The following is an 18,774-nucleotide window of genomic DNA, read 5'->3' on the forward strand; positions in this document are numbered from 1 at the left end:
GCTGACATGCATTCTAAACAACACACATTGACAACATATCAACTAAAACAACACTTTAACCTGTACATGTATGCCTGCAGTACGTGCTGAAACACAAAAGCTCAAACACTGCTATGCTAAATGAGCCCCAAACAGAGCTCCATGCACTAAGACGCTGGTGCACATCGATTTCACAGGTCTTACCTTTCAGGTAATTCTCGATGACGCCAGGTGAAATCAGGTCCAGTGAGGCAGTGGGGTCGTACGCCTGAATCTTCTGACTCAGATCACTGTTGATGTACTGCACACACAACCGTTGGAACACACAACTGTTGGAACACACAACTGTTGGAACACACAAACACAACTGTTGGAACACACAACCGTTGGAACACACAACTGTTGGAACACACAACCACTGTACCACTCAGCTCAGCAATAACACTAAATCCAAAATCTGTGAATTAGTTGTGTTGTGCTGTGTTGTGTTGTGCTGTGCTGTGCTGTGCTGTGCTGTGCTGTGCTGTGCTGTGTTGTGCAGTGCTGTGCTGTGTTGTACGTGCTGTGCTGTGTGCTGTACTGTGTGCTGTGCTGTGCTGTACTGTGCTGTGTTGTGCTGGGGCCCTGTATGCCATGTGCACTTAGTACACATATAAAAAACACAAAACCATGGCAACAGAAAAGGTTGTCCCTGGCAAAACTATGTAGAAAAACCCACAGAAAAACAATCCTATATATACATATATACCTTTGTAGCACTGCACTGTAGTGATATGCTCTCCCTGAGGAGAGTAGCCTGAATTTCACGCTGAGAAATAATTTGTAACACAAAGTAAAACAGTACAATACCATACCATACCATACAATACAATGCCCTACACTACACTACTCTACACTACACTGCAATTGAGTACAACACACCACAACACAACACAACACAACACACCACAACACACCACAACACAACAAACAAGAACAAAATCCGCACCGTTTTTATCTCTCTTATTTTTGTTGTCCCTTGCACTGAAAGTGATATTTCTCAAATTGAAACATTATCATCATCATCATCATCATCACTATCAGTATTTTGCTAAGTTCATACATGATCATCACCGTAGATGAAATACACCATTAACACAATAAGCTATTGCACAGTACTAAAGCGACAATCAATTTGCAAAAGAATGAGTTGTTTTTTTCTGCTTGGTAACATGATAAATAGATAATGAAATGAATGTTTCACCGTTTTGATCTTGTTCCAGTCGTCGAACTCCCCCTCCTCAGCAAGGTCCCTGTAGAAGATGGCCAGGGTTGCCTGCAGAATGTCCAGCACAATCTGCGGGGGGCTGTTGTAGGCCTTCAGCTCGGCGTACGCCTTGGAGTCCAGCTTGGACACGTTGTCCCTCAGCTCCATCAGCATCAGGCGGTCAAACATGATGTCCATGCGCGTGTCGTCGTTCTTCTCCGCATCTGGGGGGGGGGGGGGGGTGCAGTGATTCATTATATTTGTGCACTCCATTTGTAAAGGGTCAAGGCCTGTACAATTAAACCATCTGTGTCTGTCCTTGTGGGGGGGTGGTGAGTGTGGGGGTGGATGAATCTTCTTCTTCTTCTTCTGCGTTCGTGGGCTTCAACTCCCACGTTCACTCGTATATGCGCGAGTGGGCTTTTTACGTGTATGACCGTTTTTACCCCGCCATGTAGGCAGCCATACTCCGCTTTCGGGGGTGTGCATGCTGGGTATGTTCTTGTTTCCATAACCCACCGAATAGTGACATAGATTACAGGATTTTTAATGTGCGTATTTGATCTTATGTTTGCGTATACACACGAAGGGGGTTCAGGCACTGGCAGGTCTGCACATATGTTGACCTGGGAGATCGTAAAAATCTCCACCCTTTACCCACCAGGCGCCGTCACCGTGATTCGAACCTGGGACCCTCAGATCAGTCCAACGCTTTAACCATTCGGCTATGGCGCCCGTCGGTGGATGAATCAATGATGTTCAGTTCAGTTCTGGACCAGCAGTGCAACCCAACGCACTGAATTGATGAATAAAGGCTTTATTCATATAGGCCATATTCCCTCTTGAAGGGGTGTTAATTTAACAATGAACATAAATCTGAGGATGAATAAACCATGTAAAAACAAGACTATGAAACGGCTGTGAGCTGTATACAGAAAAAAAAAAAAACAGAGAAAGATTAAGTATAACATCAGGAATGTGGGGACAGAGAGAAAGAGATGGAGAGAGGGGGATGGGGGGAGAGAGAGGAGGGAGAGGGGGGGAGGGAGAAAGAGAGAGAGAGTGGGGGGGATGGGGAAGAGAGAGAGAGGGGGGGGGGAGAGGGGGCAGACAGAGAGAGAGAGAGAGAGAGAGAGAGAGAGAGAGAACCTGCAGACACATGCACCCAAAACCTGCAGGACACATGCACCTAATACCTGCAGGCACATGCACCCAAAAACCTGCAGACACATGCACCCAAAAACCTGCAGACACGTGCACCCAAAAACCTGCAGACACATGCACCCAAAAACTTGCAGACACATACACCCCAAAACCTGCAGACACGTGCACCCAAAAACCTGCACTACACATGCACCCAAAAACCTGCAGACACATGCACCTAAAAACCTGCAGACACATGCACCCAAAAACTTGCAGACACATACACCCAAAAACCTGCAGACACATGCACCCAAAAACCTGCAGACACATGCACCCAAAAACCTGCACTACACATGCACCCAAAAACCTGCAGACACATGCACCTAAAAACCTGCAGACACATGCACCCAAAAACTTGCAGACACATACACCCAAAAACCTGCAGGCACATGCACCCAAAAACCTGCAGACACATGCACCCAAAAACCTGCAGACACGTGCACCCAAAACCCACAGATGTACGTACCCAGAACCTGCAGCTTGTCCTCCCCGGCAAACTCGCGGGTGATCTCCTTGTGGGCCTGCTGCAGCAGCCTCAGCATCCTCTGGATCTCCTTGTTCTCGTGGGCCGGCAGGTTCTTCAGGGTGCCTGTGCTGATGTCCACCACGGCCATGGCCTTGCCCTTGTCATTGCGCAGCGGGAACGCCAGCTGCCGGTTGCCGTAGGCATCGGCCGTCACCGTCTCGGAGTTGTCCACGCTCTTGAACAGGTAGTCCCTGGGTGATGGCAGAAATGGAATGGAAAGAGATGCAGTATAGGAACAGAACACAATTCAACAGAACTGAACAGGGCAGAACAGAGCAGAACAGAGCAGAGCAGAGCAGAGCAGAGCAGAGCAGAACAGAACAGAACTGAACTGAACAGAACAGAGCACAACAGAACAGAGCAGAGCAGAACTGAAGAGAACAGAACTGAACTGAACAGAACTGAACAGAGAAGACCAGAGCAGAACAGAACTGAACAGAGAAGACCAGAGCAGAACAGAACAGAACAGAACAGAACTGAACAGAGCAGACCAGAGCAGAACAGAACTGAACAGAGAAGAACAGAGCAGAACAGAACAGAACAGAACAGAACTGAACTGAACAGAACAGAACAGAACAGAACAGAGCAGAACAGAACAGAACAGAACAGAACAGAACAGAGCAGAACAGAGCAGAACAGAACAGAACTGAACTGAACAGAACAGAACAGAACAGAACAGAGCAGAACAGAACTGAACTGAACTGAACAGAACAGAACAGAGCAGAACAGAACAGAACAGAACAGAACAGAACAGAACAGAACTGAACAGAACAGAACAGAACTGAACAGAACAGAACAGAACAGAGCAGAGCAGAACAGAACAGAACAGAGCAGAACAGAACAGAAAACTGAACAGAACAGAACAGAACAGAACAGAACAGAACAGAGCAGAGCAGAGCAGAACAGAACAGAACAGAACAGAACAGAACAAAGCAGACCAGAGCAGAACAGAACAGAACTGAACAGAACTTACCTGAACAGAACAGAACAGAACAGAACAGACCAGACCAGAGCAGAACAGAACAGAACTGAACTGAACAGAACTGAACAGAACTTACCTGAACAGAACAGAACAGAACAGAACAGACCAGACCAGAGCAGAACATAACAGAACTGAACATACAATCCAACAGAACAGAACAGAATGGAACAGAACACAAGGCAGACAACTGAATTCGATGAAGGGGTGCTATCATGGCTACGTAATGTTCTGATTTTTATCTGTTTCAAATTCTGTGTGCTTACCTGAACAGAACAGAACAGAACAGAACAGAACAGACCAGACCAGAGCAGAACAGAACAGAACTGAACTGAACAGAACTGAACAGAACTTACCTGAACAGAACAGAACAGAACAGAACAGACCAGACCAGAGCAGAACATAACAGAACTGAACATACAATCCAACAGAACAGAACAGAACAGAACAGAACACAAGGCAGACAACTGAATTCGATGAAGGGGTGCTATCATGGCTACATAATGTTCTGATTTTTATCTGTTTCAAATTCTGTGTGCTTTCCTGGATTTGTTTACAAGTCATCAGTGTGTGCACATTTCAAACAAAAAATATGGATGCTTTCATCATCTCAATGCATGATAGCCTAGGAAGGAAGTAAGTTTATATTTTGTCCCCAACTAACTCATTATCTTATTGATCAGTCTGGAAGTTTTCATTTCATAAATTTTGATATTTGCTTTTTTGGCGATTTTATTTCATACCCATACAAATGAGTTGTCTGTTCGGAGAGTCAGGGGAGCTAAGTGGCAGTACTAAGTGAGTTAAACATCTAGCTACCATCCGTCACAACACAAAGGAGACATTTTTTTTTCTGGTCTCCACTTCATCCACATCTAACAGTGCTGAAGTGGTAGGCGTTACCTGAACAGGTTGTCCTTGCGCTCCAAGCGGACCGGGGGGTCCTTCATGTGCACGGGGAACCCTTTATTGTCGGTGGTCATCATGCGCCGCAGAACAAAGTCGTCTCCCTTGCCGGGCTCCACCATGTAGACCATGATCTCCCGCACGTTGGGCGACCGGCGCTTCATCCAGGAGATGGCTGACTCTGTGATCCGCAGCAGCTTCCGTCGCATGTCCACCAGGTGGTAGGCATCTGAGAACGTTTGAGCCACACCCTGGAAGCCAGATAATATAGTATAATATTTTAACTCATTCTACTCCAGGTACAAGTTAACTTGTGTGGACCAGGTATGAGTATTCTCGTACCAACACACTAGCCGAATTTCATTCATTCTTGCTTGGTACAGCTGGCATTCTAAACTGAACCATTTACGGATTTCGGAAGAATGAAAATGAGGCTTTGTTTGACCGATTGAACCAACAGTTCTCCATCGATTTTCACTGTTTTAGTGAACAACTGTGTTTTTTCTGCAGTGGTCTCATGTAGTGCTGGTCCAGGGGAGCTGCAGCAGGCAAGCAGCTGTGGGCAAGAATGAGTTAATAATAGGGAGGGTTTGTGGACCCACTTTCATCTGAAGAATGAGTTAATAATAGGGAGGGTTTGTGGACCCACTTTCATCTGAAGAATGAGTTAATAATAGGGAGGGTTTGTGGACCCACTTTCATCTGAAGAATGAGTTAATAATAGGGAGGATTTGTGGACCCACTTTCGTCTGAAGAATGAGTTAATAATAGGGAGGGTTTGTGGACCCACTTTCATCTGAAGAATGAGTTAATAATAGGGAGGGTTTGTGGACCCACTTTTGTCTGATTTTCATGGAGGTTCCCCAGTTATTTTTAGCAAGCACACCTCCATTTCTTGTTTTTTCCAGGTCACCGAAAGACAAAAATTTCGTCAGGGAAATCGCCCTTTTGACTGAAGGATTTTGAACATTTTTAGTGACTATTTTTTGCAAGTTTACAAGAAATTTTTGGTTATGATTACATCCATTATTTGCTTTATTCTTCTATGTTTACTATAAGCGTGTCTCTTGTCACATCTCTGCCATAACATATTCAAACTGATCCATTTATAAACTCTGCTAAAAAGTTAACCAAACAAAGGCAGTGCAAACTCAGCTAGTTACGGTGGTGGGCTGCCCATGATGTCATGTGGCCTACTTCTTGCTCTGCAGGCGACAAAAGGTCCACCATGAAAGTGGGCCTACAAACCCTCCCTGCTATCATAATAATAATAATGATGATATATAGGTTTTTTTTTCAAATTTGCATCGTGCCCTTTTCATGTAAAGCATGCTCATCTACACTGTACAATGTAAAAACCAATGTGTAAAATGTTTCAAGTATTCAAACATTTAAACACTGACACGAAAACTTACAAGCGTGACCCAGCACAGACAGCCAACCAAACATATAAACATTGATTTATGTTCCCAGCATGCACATCCCCGAAAACAGAGTATGGCTGCCTGCATGGAGGGGTAAAAACAGGTCATACACATGAAAACCCACTTGTGTACATACAAGTGAACACGGGATTTGTAGCCCCAAAACGAAGAAGATGAAGATTTATGTTCACACACCCACACATGCGCGCGCGCAAGTGTTTTAACTCTCTCCATACGAACGGCAAAAGAGATGACGTTAACAGCGTTTCATCCCAATTACCATCATCAAAATATTGCAAGCGGAATGCTCTTATACTGAAGAGGTGAATGTTGACAAAGAATACCACAATTCTGACGACGGAAGCTAAAGGTTGGGTCATTCAGACACCCACTGGACATCCGAGGGGTGTGTGTAGAGGAGAAGAGAGGACTGGCCGTACTGAGTGAGTTAAAGGAAATTGATTTGATTTAAACTGACTCATCTCCCTGGTGGATCTAACAGTCAAGACACATCCACACAGCAAGGCAGTCCCCAAGTTCTGCAGCAGCCAGCAGGACTGGAAGAAGACAGCTCTATTCAGCGACGGATGTGGACTGTGTCACAGTGTCAGTTTCAGTTTCTCGAGGAGGCGTCACTGCATTCAGACAAATCCATATACGCTACACCGCATCTGCTCTGTTCAGCACTGGATGTGGACTGTGTGACAGTGTCAGTTTCAGTGTCTCAAGTAGGTGCCACTGCATTCGGACAAATCCGTATACTACGCTACACCACATCTGCTAGGTTAGATGTCTGACCAGCAGCATAACCCAGTGCGCTTCTGTCAGGACTTGGACTGTGTGGCAGCCAATGCAAAGGAGAAGGAGAAGAAGAAGGAGAAAAGGAAGCAGATGGGGAAGAAGAAGGAGAAGCAGAAGAAGAAGGAGAAGCAGATGGGGAAGAAGAAGGAGAAGCAGAAGGAGAAGCAGATGGGGAAGAAGAAGGAGAAGAAGAAGGAGAAAAGGAAGCAGATGGGGAAGAAGAAGGAGAAGCAGAAGAAGAAGGAGAAGCAGATGGGGAAGAAGAAGGAGAAGCAGAAGGAGAAAAGGAAGCAGAAGGAGAAGAAGAAGGAGAAGCAGAAGAAGAAAAGGAAGCAGATGGGGAAGAAGGAGAAGCAGAAGAAGAAAAGGAAGCAGATGGGGAAGAAGGAGAAGCAGAAGGAGAAGCAGATGGGGAAGAAGAAGGAGAAGCAGAAGAAGAAAAGGAAGCAGATGGGGAAGAAGAAGGAGAAGCAGAAGAAGAAAAGGAAGCAGATGGGGAAGGAGAAGGAGAAGAAGAAAAGGAAGCAGATGAGGAAGAAGAAGGAGAAGAAGAAAAGGAAGCAGATGGGGAAGAAGAAGAAGCAGAAGGAGAAAAGGAAGCAGAAGGAAAAGAAGAAGGAGAAGCAGAAGAAGAAAAGGAAGCAGATGGGGAAGAAGAAGGAGAAGCAGAAGAAGAAAAGGAAGCAGATGGGGAAGGAGAAGGAGAAGGAGAAGAAGAAAAGGAAGCAGATGGGGAAGAAGAAGGAGAAGAAGAAAAGGAAGCAGATGGGGAAGAAGAAGGAGAAGAAGAAAAAGAAAAGGAAGCAGATGGGGAAGGAGAAGAAGAAAAGGAAGCAGATGGGGAAGGAGAAGGAGAAGCAGCAGAAGAAAAGGAAGCAGATGGGGAAGGAGAAGAAGAAAAGAAAGCAGATGGGGAAGGAGAAGGAGAAGCAGAAGAAGAAAAGGAAGCAGATGGGGAAGAAGGAGAAGCAGAAGAAGAAAAGGAAGCAGATGGGGAAGGAGAAGCAGAAGAAGAAAAGGAAGCAGATGGGGAAGAAGGAGAAGCAGAAGAAGAAAAGGAAGCAGATGGGGAAGAAGGAGAAGCAGAAGAAGAAAAGGAAGCAGATGGGGAAGAAGAAGAAGAAAAGGAAGCAGATGGGGAAGGAGAAGAAGAAAAGAAAGCAGATGGGGAAGAAGAAGGAGAAGAAAAGAGAGAAGTCAGCATAGTTTTAATGATAATCATCATCAGGTTTCCCCATCTCAACCATCTGAACCAAAATTTTGTGCTTACACATTCACATTCTGTCTAAGTTACCCCTGCAGAGCCTCAGACTGACCTGGAAGTACTGAATCTCGTGAGTGATGAAAATGGCTTTGCTGTGGGGGTCTGCAAGGGTGTCGATACCCAGAACGCCAAACACCCGTCGCTTGCGATCCTTCAGGGGAACAACAATGAAGGAGCCTTCTCGGTCCTGGAAGAAGAAAAGAATATCAACTTACAATACAGGCCATACCAGCGACTGTAAAATCATACATGTCATGCACATAACTCGAAAACTATCAGCAATTACGTCATGAGCATAATGCACTTTTTTTTTTTTTCAAGACCCAGGTGTCAAAATCTTGATTACTTTATTCACTTCACATTGACAAATACATCGATGTTGAAGAAAGTGACAAATGGATTTCCTTTCAGTAAAACTACACTTCTCATCCCCAACTTACTGTCATTCAATACACCCACAAATTTACAACACTCAGGCATCATATCCTTTAATAAAAAACACCCCAAACACACACACACACACACACACACTACCATCTGTTTAAACAGACACACCCACACACTGCAAAGCAATGATAAGGATCAGAACTACAAATATTTGGACGCCTCTAAATCTCTTCAACATCCACACACATAACAGACGATATACTGGGATATATGCACTGCATGCTGCTTTTTATACATAACAGATCAATAAATCATCTGAACAATATCAACAATTCAGAAACACATAACCAATCAATAAATCATCTGAACAATATCAACAATCCAGAAACACATAACAGATCAATAAATCATCTTAACAATATCAACAATCCAGAACCAATCAATAAATCATCTGAACAATATCAACAATCCAGAAACACATAACAGATCAATAAATCATCTGAACAATATCAACAATCCAGAACCAATCAATAAATCATCTGAACAATATCAACAATCCAGAAACACATAACAGATCAATAAATCATCTTAACAATATCAACAATCCAGAACCAATCAATAAATCATCTGAACAATATCAACAATCCAGAACCAATCAATAAATCATCTGAACAATACCAACAATCCAGAACCAATCAATAAATCATCTGAACAATATCAACAATCCAGAAACACATAACCAATCAATAAATCATCTGAACAATACCAACAATCCAGAAACACATGACCAATCAACAAATTATCTCAGTGATATCAACAATCCAGAAACAATCTTAACTCTTTCTCCACCATTGGACTCATTCACTTCAAAATTGGTCTGGGAGCAAAGGTTAGTCATTGTTCTATTGGAAGGAAACTGGCTGCAGTTGTTGAGCATTATCACAATGTGAAAACAAGAGAGGCAAGGCCTTCAAGACTCACTTGTGACTGAGAGTAAAACACACAAGCTTTTTTATATATTGAGTATAATTTCAAAATGTAATGTTTAAGATGAGAAAGATCAGTTTAAAGCAAATTAAGTCCCCTAGCATTAATTACAGAATAATTTCCCTTTTTTACTATCTGCACCAAAACGTTTGCAAAATAAATAAAACTTCCATGCTTAGCAAAAGAAGTTCCTGTTTGAACAAAAAATGATAATAATGACTGCTCTTGTTGTTGGGTCAGAATATCAGATCAAAGTGCCAAGTTTAGAGAATAAAAAAATATAAATATAACAGTAAATGCAGTTTGCATATAATCAGGCTTCATTATTTTTTTTGTTTTTTTTTGTGCCCATCCCAGAGGTGCAATATTGTTTTAAACAAGATGACTGGAAAGAACTGAATTTTTCCTATTTTTATGCCAAATTTGGTGTCAACTGACAAAGTATTTGCAGAGAAAATGTCAATGTTAAAGTTTACCACGGACACACAGACACACAGAGACAACCGAACACCGGGTTAAAACATAGACTCACTTTGTTTACACAAGTGAGTCAAAAACAGTCTGACCAACATGACCCCTCAATGTCAACAAAAGTCGCCAATGGCGGTGCACTGTGTCGTCAACTGAAGTCGCCTATGGTGATGAAAGAGTTAAGTGCGCATTGTTCCTGACTGGAAATTCTTTGTGATGTTTTCATACAGCTTTATGTTACATGTGAAAGAAGTGTCCTCACCTCAGGTGCACGGTCGGTGTTCCAGAAGTATATGTTGCCATGGGTGTTGACACGGGGGACATGGATAGGTTTACCCTGTTCCACTGCCGAAAAACTGTGTAGTCACCACACACACACACACACACACACACACACACACACACATTTTGCCTTTGTTAAAGTGGAAAGACATAGAACTGAAAATAACAGTGATAACAACTACTGCTCACGATAATTATACTTATATGACTACTTCTATTTTTCATGTAATATCATTGAAAGAGCTCTGCATCTTTTTTTTTCACTGCCTAAACTTAATTATTTCCAGCTATGAAAGTGGCAGGACTAATAAACATTATTGTTTACAAAAAAAAGAAGGAAAAAAAAAAGGTCAGTGATAAACGTTCCTTCATAATAGGGAGGGTATGCAGGTCCACTGTCTGGGCTCCCTGGTTATTCTTGGAGAGAACTGCGTGCACACACGCCTCTCCATTTCCCTTTTTTCCAGGTCACCGAAAGGCTAAAATTTCGTCGTGGAAATCACTGTTCTGATGAAAGAATTTTGAACATTTTTGGTGACTATTTTTCCAAGTTTACAAGACATATTTGGTTTTATAATCACACCCATAATTTGCTTCAGTCTTCTATGCTTACTTTGAGCATGTTTCTTGTCATATGTCTGCCATTACATATTCAAACCCAACACTCGGCTTATGTCACAGATTGGCGTAAGTTTACATTTGGGCCAACAGCAAAGTGAGAGCTGCATTATCAATGGTTTCTCCAGTCAATGGGAAACCATTTACAGCTTAGTCTTTTGTGAAGGACTATGACTCTCAAACTAGGAGGCAAAACTGCACTGGCTCTTAGTGCTGCAGCCTTGGGGGCTAGCTGACCTTTGGGAACCATCTCAATGCCGACTGTCCTAAAACCCTCTTGGCCCAGAGAGTGGGGATGTTAGAGTTGGGCAAGACACTCTCCACTATAATCAAATTCTAGCCCAAATAGTTGGAACAGCAGTTGCCTCCTCCGCTGTTCTGATGGTCATAGTCAGACATGACTGACTATCATATATATATATATATGTATACATATTCGAACTGATCCGTTTATAAACTCTGCCAAAAACTTGTCGGAACAAAGGCAGTGCAAACTCAGAGAAGCCAGTTACGGCGGTGGGCTGCCCATGACGTCATGTGACCTACTTCTTGCTCTGCTAGCAACGAAAAGTCCATCACCAAAGCAGGCTGCACACCCTCCCTTCTTCTTCTTCTGCGTTCACTCGTATGCACACGAGTGGGCTTTTACGTGTATGACTGTTTTTACCCTGCCATGTAGGCAGCCATACTCCGTTTTCGGGGGTGTGCATGCTGGGTATGTTCTTGTTTCCATAACCCACCGAACGCTGACATGGATTACAGGATCTTTAACGTGCGTATTTGATCTTCTGCTTGCATATACACACGAAGGGGGTTCAGGCACTAGCAGGTCTGCACATATGTTGACCTGGGAGATCGGAAAAATCTCCACCCTTTACCCACCAGGCGCCGTCACCGTGATTCGAACCCGGGACCCTCAGATTGACAGTCCAACGCTTTAACCACTCGGCTATTGCGCCCGTCACACCCTCCCTAATATCTCATTTTCTTGGATTTGATTCAAGTGATAATTTACTGGTGGAACCACATTCTTAAAACCATGTTTACCTGACCTCCAGCTCCAAACAAAGATGTACCCTGTATGTCTAAGCTGTGATTCCAAAGCAGCCAAATCATATGACATTGACAGATAAACTACATGAAGAATAACCTCATCTAATTAAAGAGGTGAACAGTTTTTTTTCCTGCATCGATTCATTGAGGCTGTCTTAAAACATGTCTAGCAGTCTGAAATGGTGAAAGCAGACAGAGGCTTTCACACACACACACACACACACACACACACACACACACACACACACACACACACACACACACACACACACACACACACACACACACACACACACACACACACACACACGCCATCCATTCCCACCTCCCACACCCTTCACACACACACACAGAGACACACAGTAAAAACAATATGCCACTCTTTCTCTCAAGACCTTTTTTTCCCTCTCAGTTTCAAAAAGAACCCCAAAAGCCAAAAAGGTAAAAGCCAAAGCAAGAAAACTACTATACAAGGAAGAAGAAGAAGAAAAAAAAAAGCCAAAAAAAAAAGAAAAAAAAAAAGCCAAAGGTAAAAGCTACAAAAGAAAACTACCATACAAAGAAGAAGAAGAAGAAAAACAACAACAAACAAAGAAATAAACCATTCTAAGCCACCTACCTGATCCCCTTCATGTCCTTGTACAGGGCTTTGTTCAGCACAAACTCAGCATCTTCAGGCGTGCAGGCAGTGTAGCGCAGCAAGACATCGCCACGCTCTGGAAACTTGACGTTTTTCTCCAGCAGGCTGACGCTGGCACTGATCTTCTTCTCTCCCCCATGGGCTTCTGCGTCCTGAGTCACGGCACAGCACAGTGATCAGCATCATGATCATCAAATGCCTTTATTTGAAAACATATGTTTATTACTCCTGTCTAATCAAGTGAAGGCCCAACACTCGCCTTATATCACAGATTGACATAAATTTACATTTGGGCCAATAGCAAAGTGAGAGCTGTATTATCAATGGTTTCTACAGTCAATGGAAAACCATTTACAGCTTAGTCTTTTGTGAAGGACTATGACTCTCAAACTAGGAGGCAAAATTGCACTGGCTCTTAGTGCTGCAGCCTTGTGGGCTAGTTGGCCTTTGGGAACCATCCCAACGCCGACTGTCCTAAAACCCTCTTGGCCCAGAGAGTGGGGATGTAACTTGGGCAAGACACTCTCCACTATGATCAAATTCTAGCCCAAATAGTCGGAACAGCAGTTGCCTCCTCTGCTGTTCTGATGGTCATAGTCGGACACGACTGACTATCATATATATAATCAAGTAATCCGTGTGTGTGTGTGTGTGGGGAGGGGGGCGGGGTGGTGGTGGGGGGGGGGGGGGGGGGGGGTGAATATGACATATAAAAAATTTCTATCAAACTGGTTGCCCTATACATCTTTGGTGAGCTAATTTCATGATGTGGACACTACTATTTTCCTTCCTTCCCCTACCCCCCCAAAAAATCTATCTAATTTGGGAAGACTTTAAAAACGTAATTTACAGAAAGAAAAAAGAGAATACTGAAGAATGCATATCATTAAAATGTTAGTTAAAATTCATTTGACAATATGGAGTACACTGATTTCAAGAATGTGACTGAAATGTGACTATATATATATATATGTATGTTTGTTTATTTTTGCTTTTGTTTTCTCAGTTATCGTTATTTCGAATCTCCGCTAGAATAAGAAAAAAGGATTAAAGAAGGAAGGAAAAGGGAGAGAGAGAAAAACAATAGAGAATCGAGATATCAACAACAAAAAAGATGATGATAAAATAATGATAATATCACTGACCATCATATATATATATATATATATATATTAAATATCAATAATAATGAAAATGAAAAGAAAAAAAAAAGAAAGAAAAAAACAACAGAAAAAACAACAAAGAAGAAATGCAATCTGAAAAAAACAAAAACAAAAAAATCTTACCCGATACAAAGCCTGGAAGACAGATTTGTAGACAGGATCCAGACTAATGCCGCTGGTTTCCGCAGCCGTCATGATGCTCTGGAGCCACTTCTTCCTGGCCTCACCTCTCACACGCTCTGCATAGGAACGCTGCACACGCACAGTTCAATAACTGTCGACACTGACTGGCTATTTTTGACATGGAGACCGGTTCGTTATCCAAGTAGTTGAGATCAGAGCTTTTTCTGATCTGAAAGAAATGTTTTGTTGAATGCTGATGCCTTTTTATGGCATTTGCGTATATATGCAATGCCACAAGTGCCAGATCAATCGGATGACTCCATGTCACCTTGCAACAGATGAAAGGTCTACGTCACAGTGGGAATTCCACACACACACACACACACACACACATTGCATTTGCGTATAAATGTGATGCCGCAAGTGCAAGATCAATCAGATGACTCCAAGTCGCCTTACAACAGATTACGGGTCTACTTCACAATGGAAATTCAATACACACACACACTAGCACACACACGCATGCATACACACACACACACACACACACATGCACGCACGCACACACACAGAGTTGCCAATTTTGCTCCCAAAAGCACAATCACTCCCAAATCAGCCACCATATACAGTACTGTTTGCATCACCTGCCTTTTGTCACTGCTGTGTCAGCTGTGAAAATCACGTTTTCCCTGAGTCAAATTTAATATAAGCGATTGAATAGAATATATCCAGTATGACATTAACTCTCTCCATACGAACGGCGAAAGAGACGACATTAACAGCGTTTCACCCCAATTACCATCATCAAAATATTGCAAGCAGAAGGCTCTTATACTGAAGACGTGAATGTTGACGAAGAATACCACAATTCTGATGATTGAAGCTAAAGTTTGGGTCATTCAGACACCCACTGGACATCCGATGGATCTGTGTAGAGGAGAAGAGAGGACTGGCTGTACTGAGTGAGTTAAGTCAAATTTTAACTTTATTATAAAAAAAAATTTAAAAGAAAGAAAAAAACGATCCTTCATCAAGACATGGATTGTTTGATTGGTATGTCAGAAAATTACTCCGTGTGTTCATTTTTTCTCTCTCAAACTTCAACAAAATAAGAAGGCAACGTGAATTGTAAAGCCAAAGCACACTGAGCATTGAATGATTAACTATAAATGGGATATTGTTCAAGGCATGTGTCTGTTGTCACTGCTGTGTAAAATTAAAAAGTGCATGTCTGCTCTGAGTCAAACTTGACATCATGTTTGCTTTGAGTCAAACTTGACATCATACTATCCATGGCCAGTGGTTTTGTTGAAATATTTCACTTTGCCGTGAAATCATTCTGTTGATGCCACATGTTGTTCCTCCCTCGATGGGTGCAATAGCCGAGTGGTTAAAGCGTTGGACTGTCAATCTGAGGGTCCCGGGTTCGAATCATGGTGATGGCGCCTGGTGGGTAAAGGGTGGAGATTTTTATGATCTCCCAGGTCAACACATGTGCAGACCTGCTAGTGCCTGAACCCCCTTCGTGTGTATATGCAAGCAGAAGATCAAATACGCACGTTAAAGATCCTGTAATCCATGTCAGCATTCGGTGGGTTATGGAAGCAAGAACATACCCAGCATGCACACCCCCGAAAACGGAGTATGGCTGCCTACATGGCGGGGTAAAAATGGTCATACACATAAAAGCCCACTCGTGTGCATATGAGTGAATGCAGAAGAAGAAGAAGAAGTTCCTCCCTCTCCTTCTCTGTCTTCTCAAGGTTTCCCACAGCAATCCAAGAGCTAATAACCATGTTTGTGCAAGCGCATGACTGAAGCCTAACTGATTGACAAAGGAAATGAAACGAAACGAAACAAATTTTTATTTCACGAGGGTAGTGGAGTAAGCACAGCTGCTTTTTTTTACATCCAGCCCTCAAGGGCACAAAAGAAAGAACAGCGAAAAAAACAAAACAAAACAAACAAAACAAAACAACAAGCAATGGCAAAACACTCACACAGACACACAGACACAGACACACAAAATTATATATGAAAATAAAGCGCACAAATAAAAATATGTACACAACCTAAGTACGACACACCAACACATATTATCACTGAAAAGATCAAATCATTATAAAATGAAATGATTATTAGAGAGGGAAATAAAAAAAAACCCAACAAATCATGAGCACCTAACGGCAGCTGTCAGTTGGATCCACCCATGTAGACAGCCTATTGTGCAACGCAGTCTGTGTATGTAAACCACTCAGTTTGGTCTCTGAAGATAGGTGCTGTATAAGTAAAAATAATAGTAATACCATAAAAAAAAAGAAACAAAATAAATAAAATGTCATCGCTTGCCTCCACACTGTTGGCCAGAAATTCCACAAAGTACTCAAAGGCATCAGCGCCTGGCAGAGCATCAATGACCAAGCCAATAAAGGTCCGGAACTCCTTCTTGTTGAGGCGGGAATCTTGGTACTTGGACTGCTTCTTCAGGTCCTCACGAGCTGCAAGACAGGATGAAACAACGCCACTGATCAGCCCACATGGTGAATGCTGTGCTCCTTCTTCTTCTTCTTCATCTTCTTCTCCCTCTTTTACTCTCCCCCCTCCCCCTCTCCCTCTCTCTCTGGCTTTCTCTGTGGCCCTCACCTTTACTGATGGTGTCCTTCTCCTGCCCCTCATTGTCCTCTGCTTTCACCTCCTCCACCTCTCTCTCCCTCTCTCTCCCTGTCTCTCTCTGTCTCCCTCTCTCTCCTCTCTCTCCTGTCTCCCTCCTCTCTCTCCTGTCTCTCCTCTCTCTCCCTGTCTCCCATCTCTCTCTCTTCTCTCCCTGTCTCCCTCCTCTCTCTCCTCTCTCTCCCTGTCTCCCTCTCTCTCTCTCTCTCTCCCTGTCTCTCTCTCTCTCTCCCTGTCTCCCCTCTCTCTCCCTGTCTCCCCTCTCTCTCTCTCTCCTCTCTCTCTCTCTCTGTCTTCCTTCTTTCTCTCTCTCTCCCTGTCTCCCCCCTCTCTTTCTGTCTCCCCCCTCTCTCTCCCTGTCTCCCTCTCTCTCTCTCTCTGTCTCCCCCATCTCTCTCCCTGTCTCCCTCTCTCTCTCCCTGTCTCCCCCTCTCTCTCCCTGTCTCCCCTCACTCTCTCCCCGTCTCCCCCCTCACTCTCTCCCTGTCTCCCCCCTCTCTCCCTGTCTCCCCCCTCTCTCTCCCTGTCTCCCCCCCTCTCTCTCCCTGTCTCCCCTCTCTCTCTCCCTGTCTCCCTCTCTCTCTCCCTGTCTCCCCCTCTCTCTCCCTGTCTCCCCCTCTCTCTCCCTGTCTCCCCCCCTCTCTCTCCCTGTCTCCCTTCTCTCTCTCCCTGTCTCCCCTCTCTCTCTCCCTGTCTCCCTTCTCTCTCTCCTCCCCCTCTCCTCCTCCGTCTCCCCCTCCTCTCTCCCTGTCTCTCCCTCTCTCTCCCCTCTCTCCTCCCTCTCTCTCCCTGTCTCCCCCCTCTCTCTCCCTGTTCCCCTCTCTCTCTCCCTCTCCTCTCCCTCTCTCCCCTCTCCCTCCCTCTCTCTCCCTGTCTCCCCCTCTCTCTCCCTGTTCCCCCCCTCTCTTCCCTGTCTCCCCCCTCTCTCTCTCCCTGTCTCTCCCTCTCTCTCCCTGTCTCCCCCCTCTCTCTCTCCTGTCTCCCTCTCTCTCCCTGTCTCCCTCCTCTCTCTCCCGTCTCCCTCTCTCTCTCCCTGTCTCCTCCCCTGTCTCTCCCTTCTCCCCTCTCTCTCCCTGTCTCCCCCCCTGTCTCTCCCTGTCTCCCCTCTCTCTCCCTCTCTCTCCTGTCTCCCCTCCTCTCTCTCCCCTCTCTTCCTGTCTCCCCTTCTCTCTCCCTCTCTCCCCCTGTCTCCCTCCTCTCTCTCCCTCTCTCCCCTGTCTCTCCCTGTCTCCCCTCTCTCTCCCTCTCTCTCCCTGTCTCTCCCTCTCTCTCCCTGTCTCCCCCTCTCTCTCCCTCTCTCTCCCTGTCTCCCTCCTCTCTCTCCCTCTCTCTCCCTCTCTCTTCCTGTCTCCCCTCTCTCTCCCTGTCTCTCCCCGTCTCCCCTGTCTCTCCCTGTCTCCCCTCTCTCTCCCTGTCTCCCCTCTCTCTCCCTCTCTCTCCCTCTCTCTCCCTGTCTCCCCTCTCTCTCCCTGTCTCTCCCTGTCTCTCCCCTCTCTCTCCCTCTCTCTCCCTGTCTCCCCTCTCTCTCCCTCTCTCTCCCTGTCTCTCCCTCTCTCTCCCTGTCTCCCCTCTCTCTCCCTCTCTCTCTCCCTCTCTCTCTCTCCCTCTCTCTCCCTCTCTCTCCCTCTCTCTCCCTGTCTCTTCCCGTCTCCCCTCTCTCTCCCTGTCTCCCCTCTCTCTCCCTCTCTCTCTCCCTGTCTCCCTCTCTCTCTCCTGTCTCCCCCCCTCTCTCTCTGTCTCTCCTCTCTCTCTCCCCCCTCTCTCTCTCCCTGTCTCCCCCCCTCTCTCTCTCTCCCTGTCTCTCTGTCTCCCCTCTTTCTCTCTCTCCCTCTCTCTCGATGGAAGACAGTGACCGGTTTGAAATGTAAAGAACATTTTGTATTGTACATGAAGTGAAAACTTCTTTGCAAATTAGCTTAGACAAACATTTAAAATTCGTAATGACAACATTTAGATTAGGTATTTCAGAAATTGCTCAATATTATTATCGTTACAGAAAGCATACTGTGGTTGACTTAAATTGCCCTCTGTGTAGAAGTGGTGTTGAATATG

At 44.5% G+C, this 18,774-nt stretch overlaps 1 protein-coding gene across 1 annotated transcript in view; it reads right to left on the reverse strand.

The window, feature by feature from the left end:
• Window positions 1-18,774, reverse strand: part of LOC143302230 (EF-hand calcium-binding domain-containing protein 5-like) — a 50,731-nt gene that overhangs the window by 12,826 nt on the left and 19,131 nt on the right. The window contains exons 12-20 of the mRNA XM_076616806.1: window positions 16,402-16,550; window positions 14,053-14,181; window positions 12,746-12,918; window positions 10,436-10,529; window positions 8,381-8,515; window positions 4,837-5,090; window positions 2,895-3,145; window positions 1,223-1,449; window positions 184-280 (exon numbers count right to left, since the gene is read on the reverse strand). Of these exons, the coding sequence (XP_076472921.1) occupies window positions 184-280; window positions 1,223-1,449; window positions 2,895-3,145; window positions 4,837-5,090; window positions 8,381-8,515; window positions 10,436-10,529; window positions 12,746-12,918; window positions 14,053-14,181; window positions 16,402-16,550 (1,509 nt within the window). The remainder of the gene's footprint in view (window positions 1-183; window positions 281-1,222; window positions 1,450-2,894; window positions 3,146-4,836; window positions 5,091-8,380; window positions 8,516-10,435; window positions 10,530-12,745; window positions 12,919-14,052; window positions 14,182-16,401; window positions 16,551-18,774) is intronic.

Source organism: Babylonia areolata, chromosome 29, assembly GCF_041734735.1.
Source record: "Babylonia areolata isolate BAREFJ2019XMU chromosome 29, ASM4173473v1, whole genome shotgun sequence".
Taxonomy (NCBI): domain Eukaryota; kingdom Metazoa; phylum Mollusca; class Gastropoda; order Neogastropoda; family Buccinidae; genus Babylonia; species Babylonia areolata.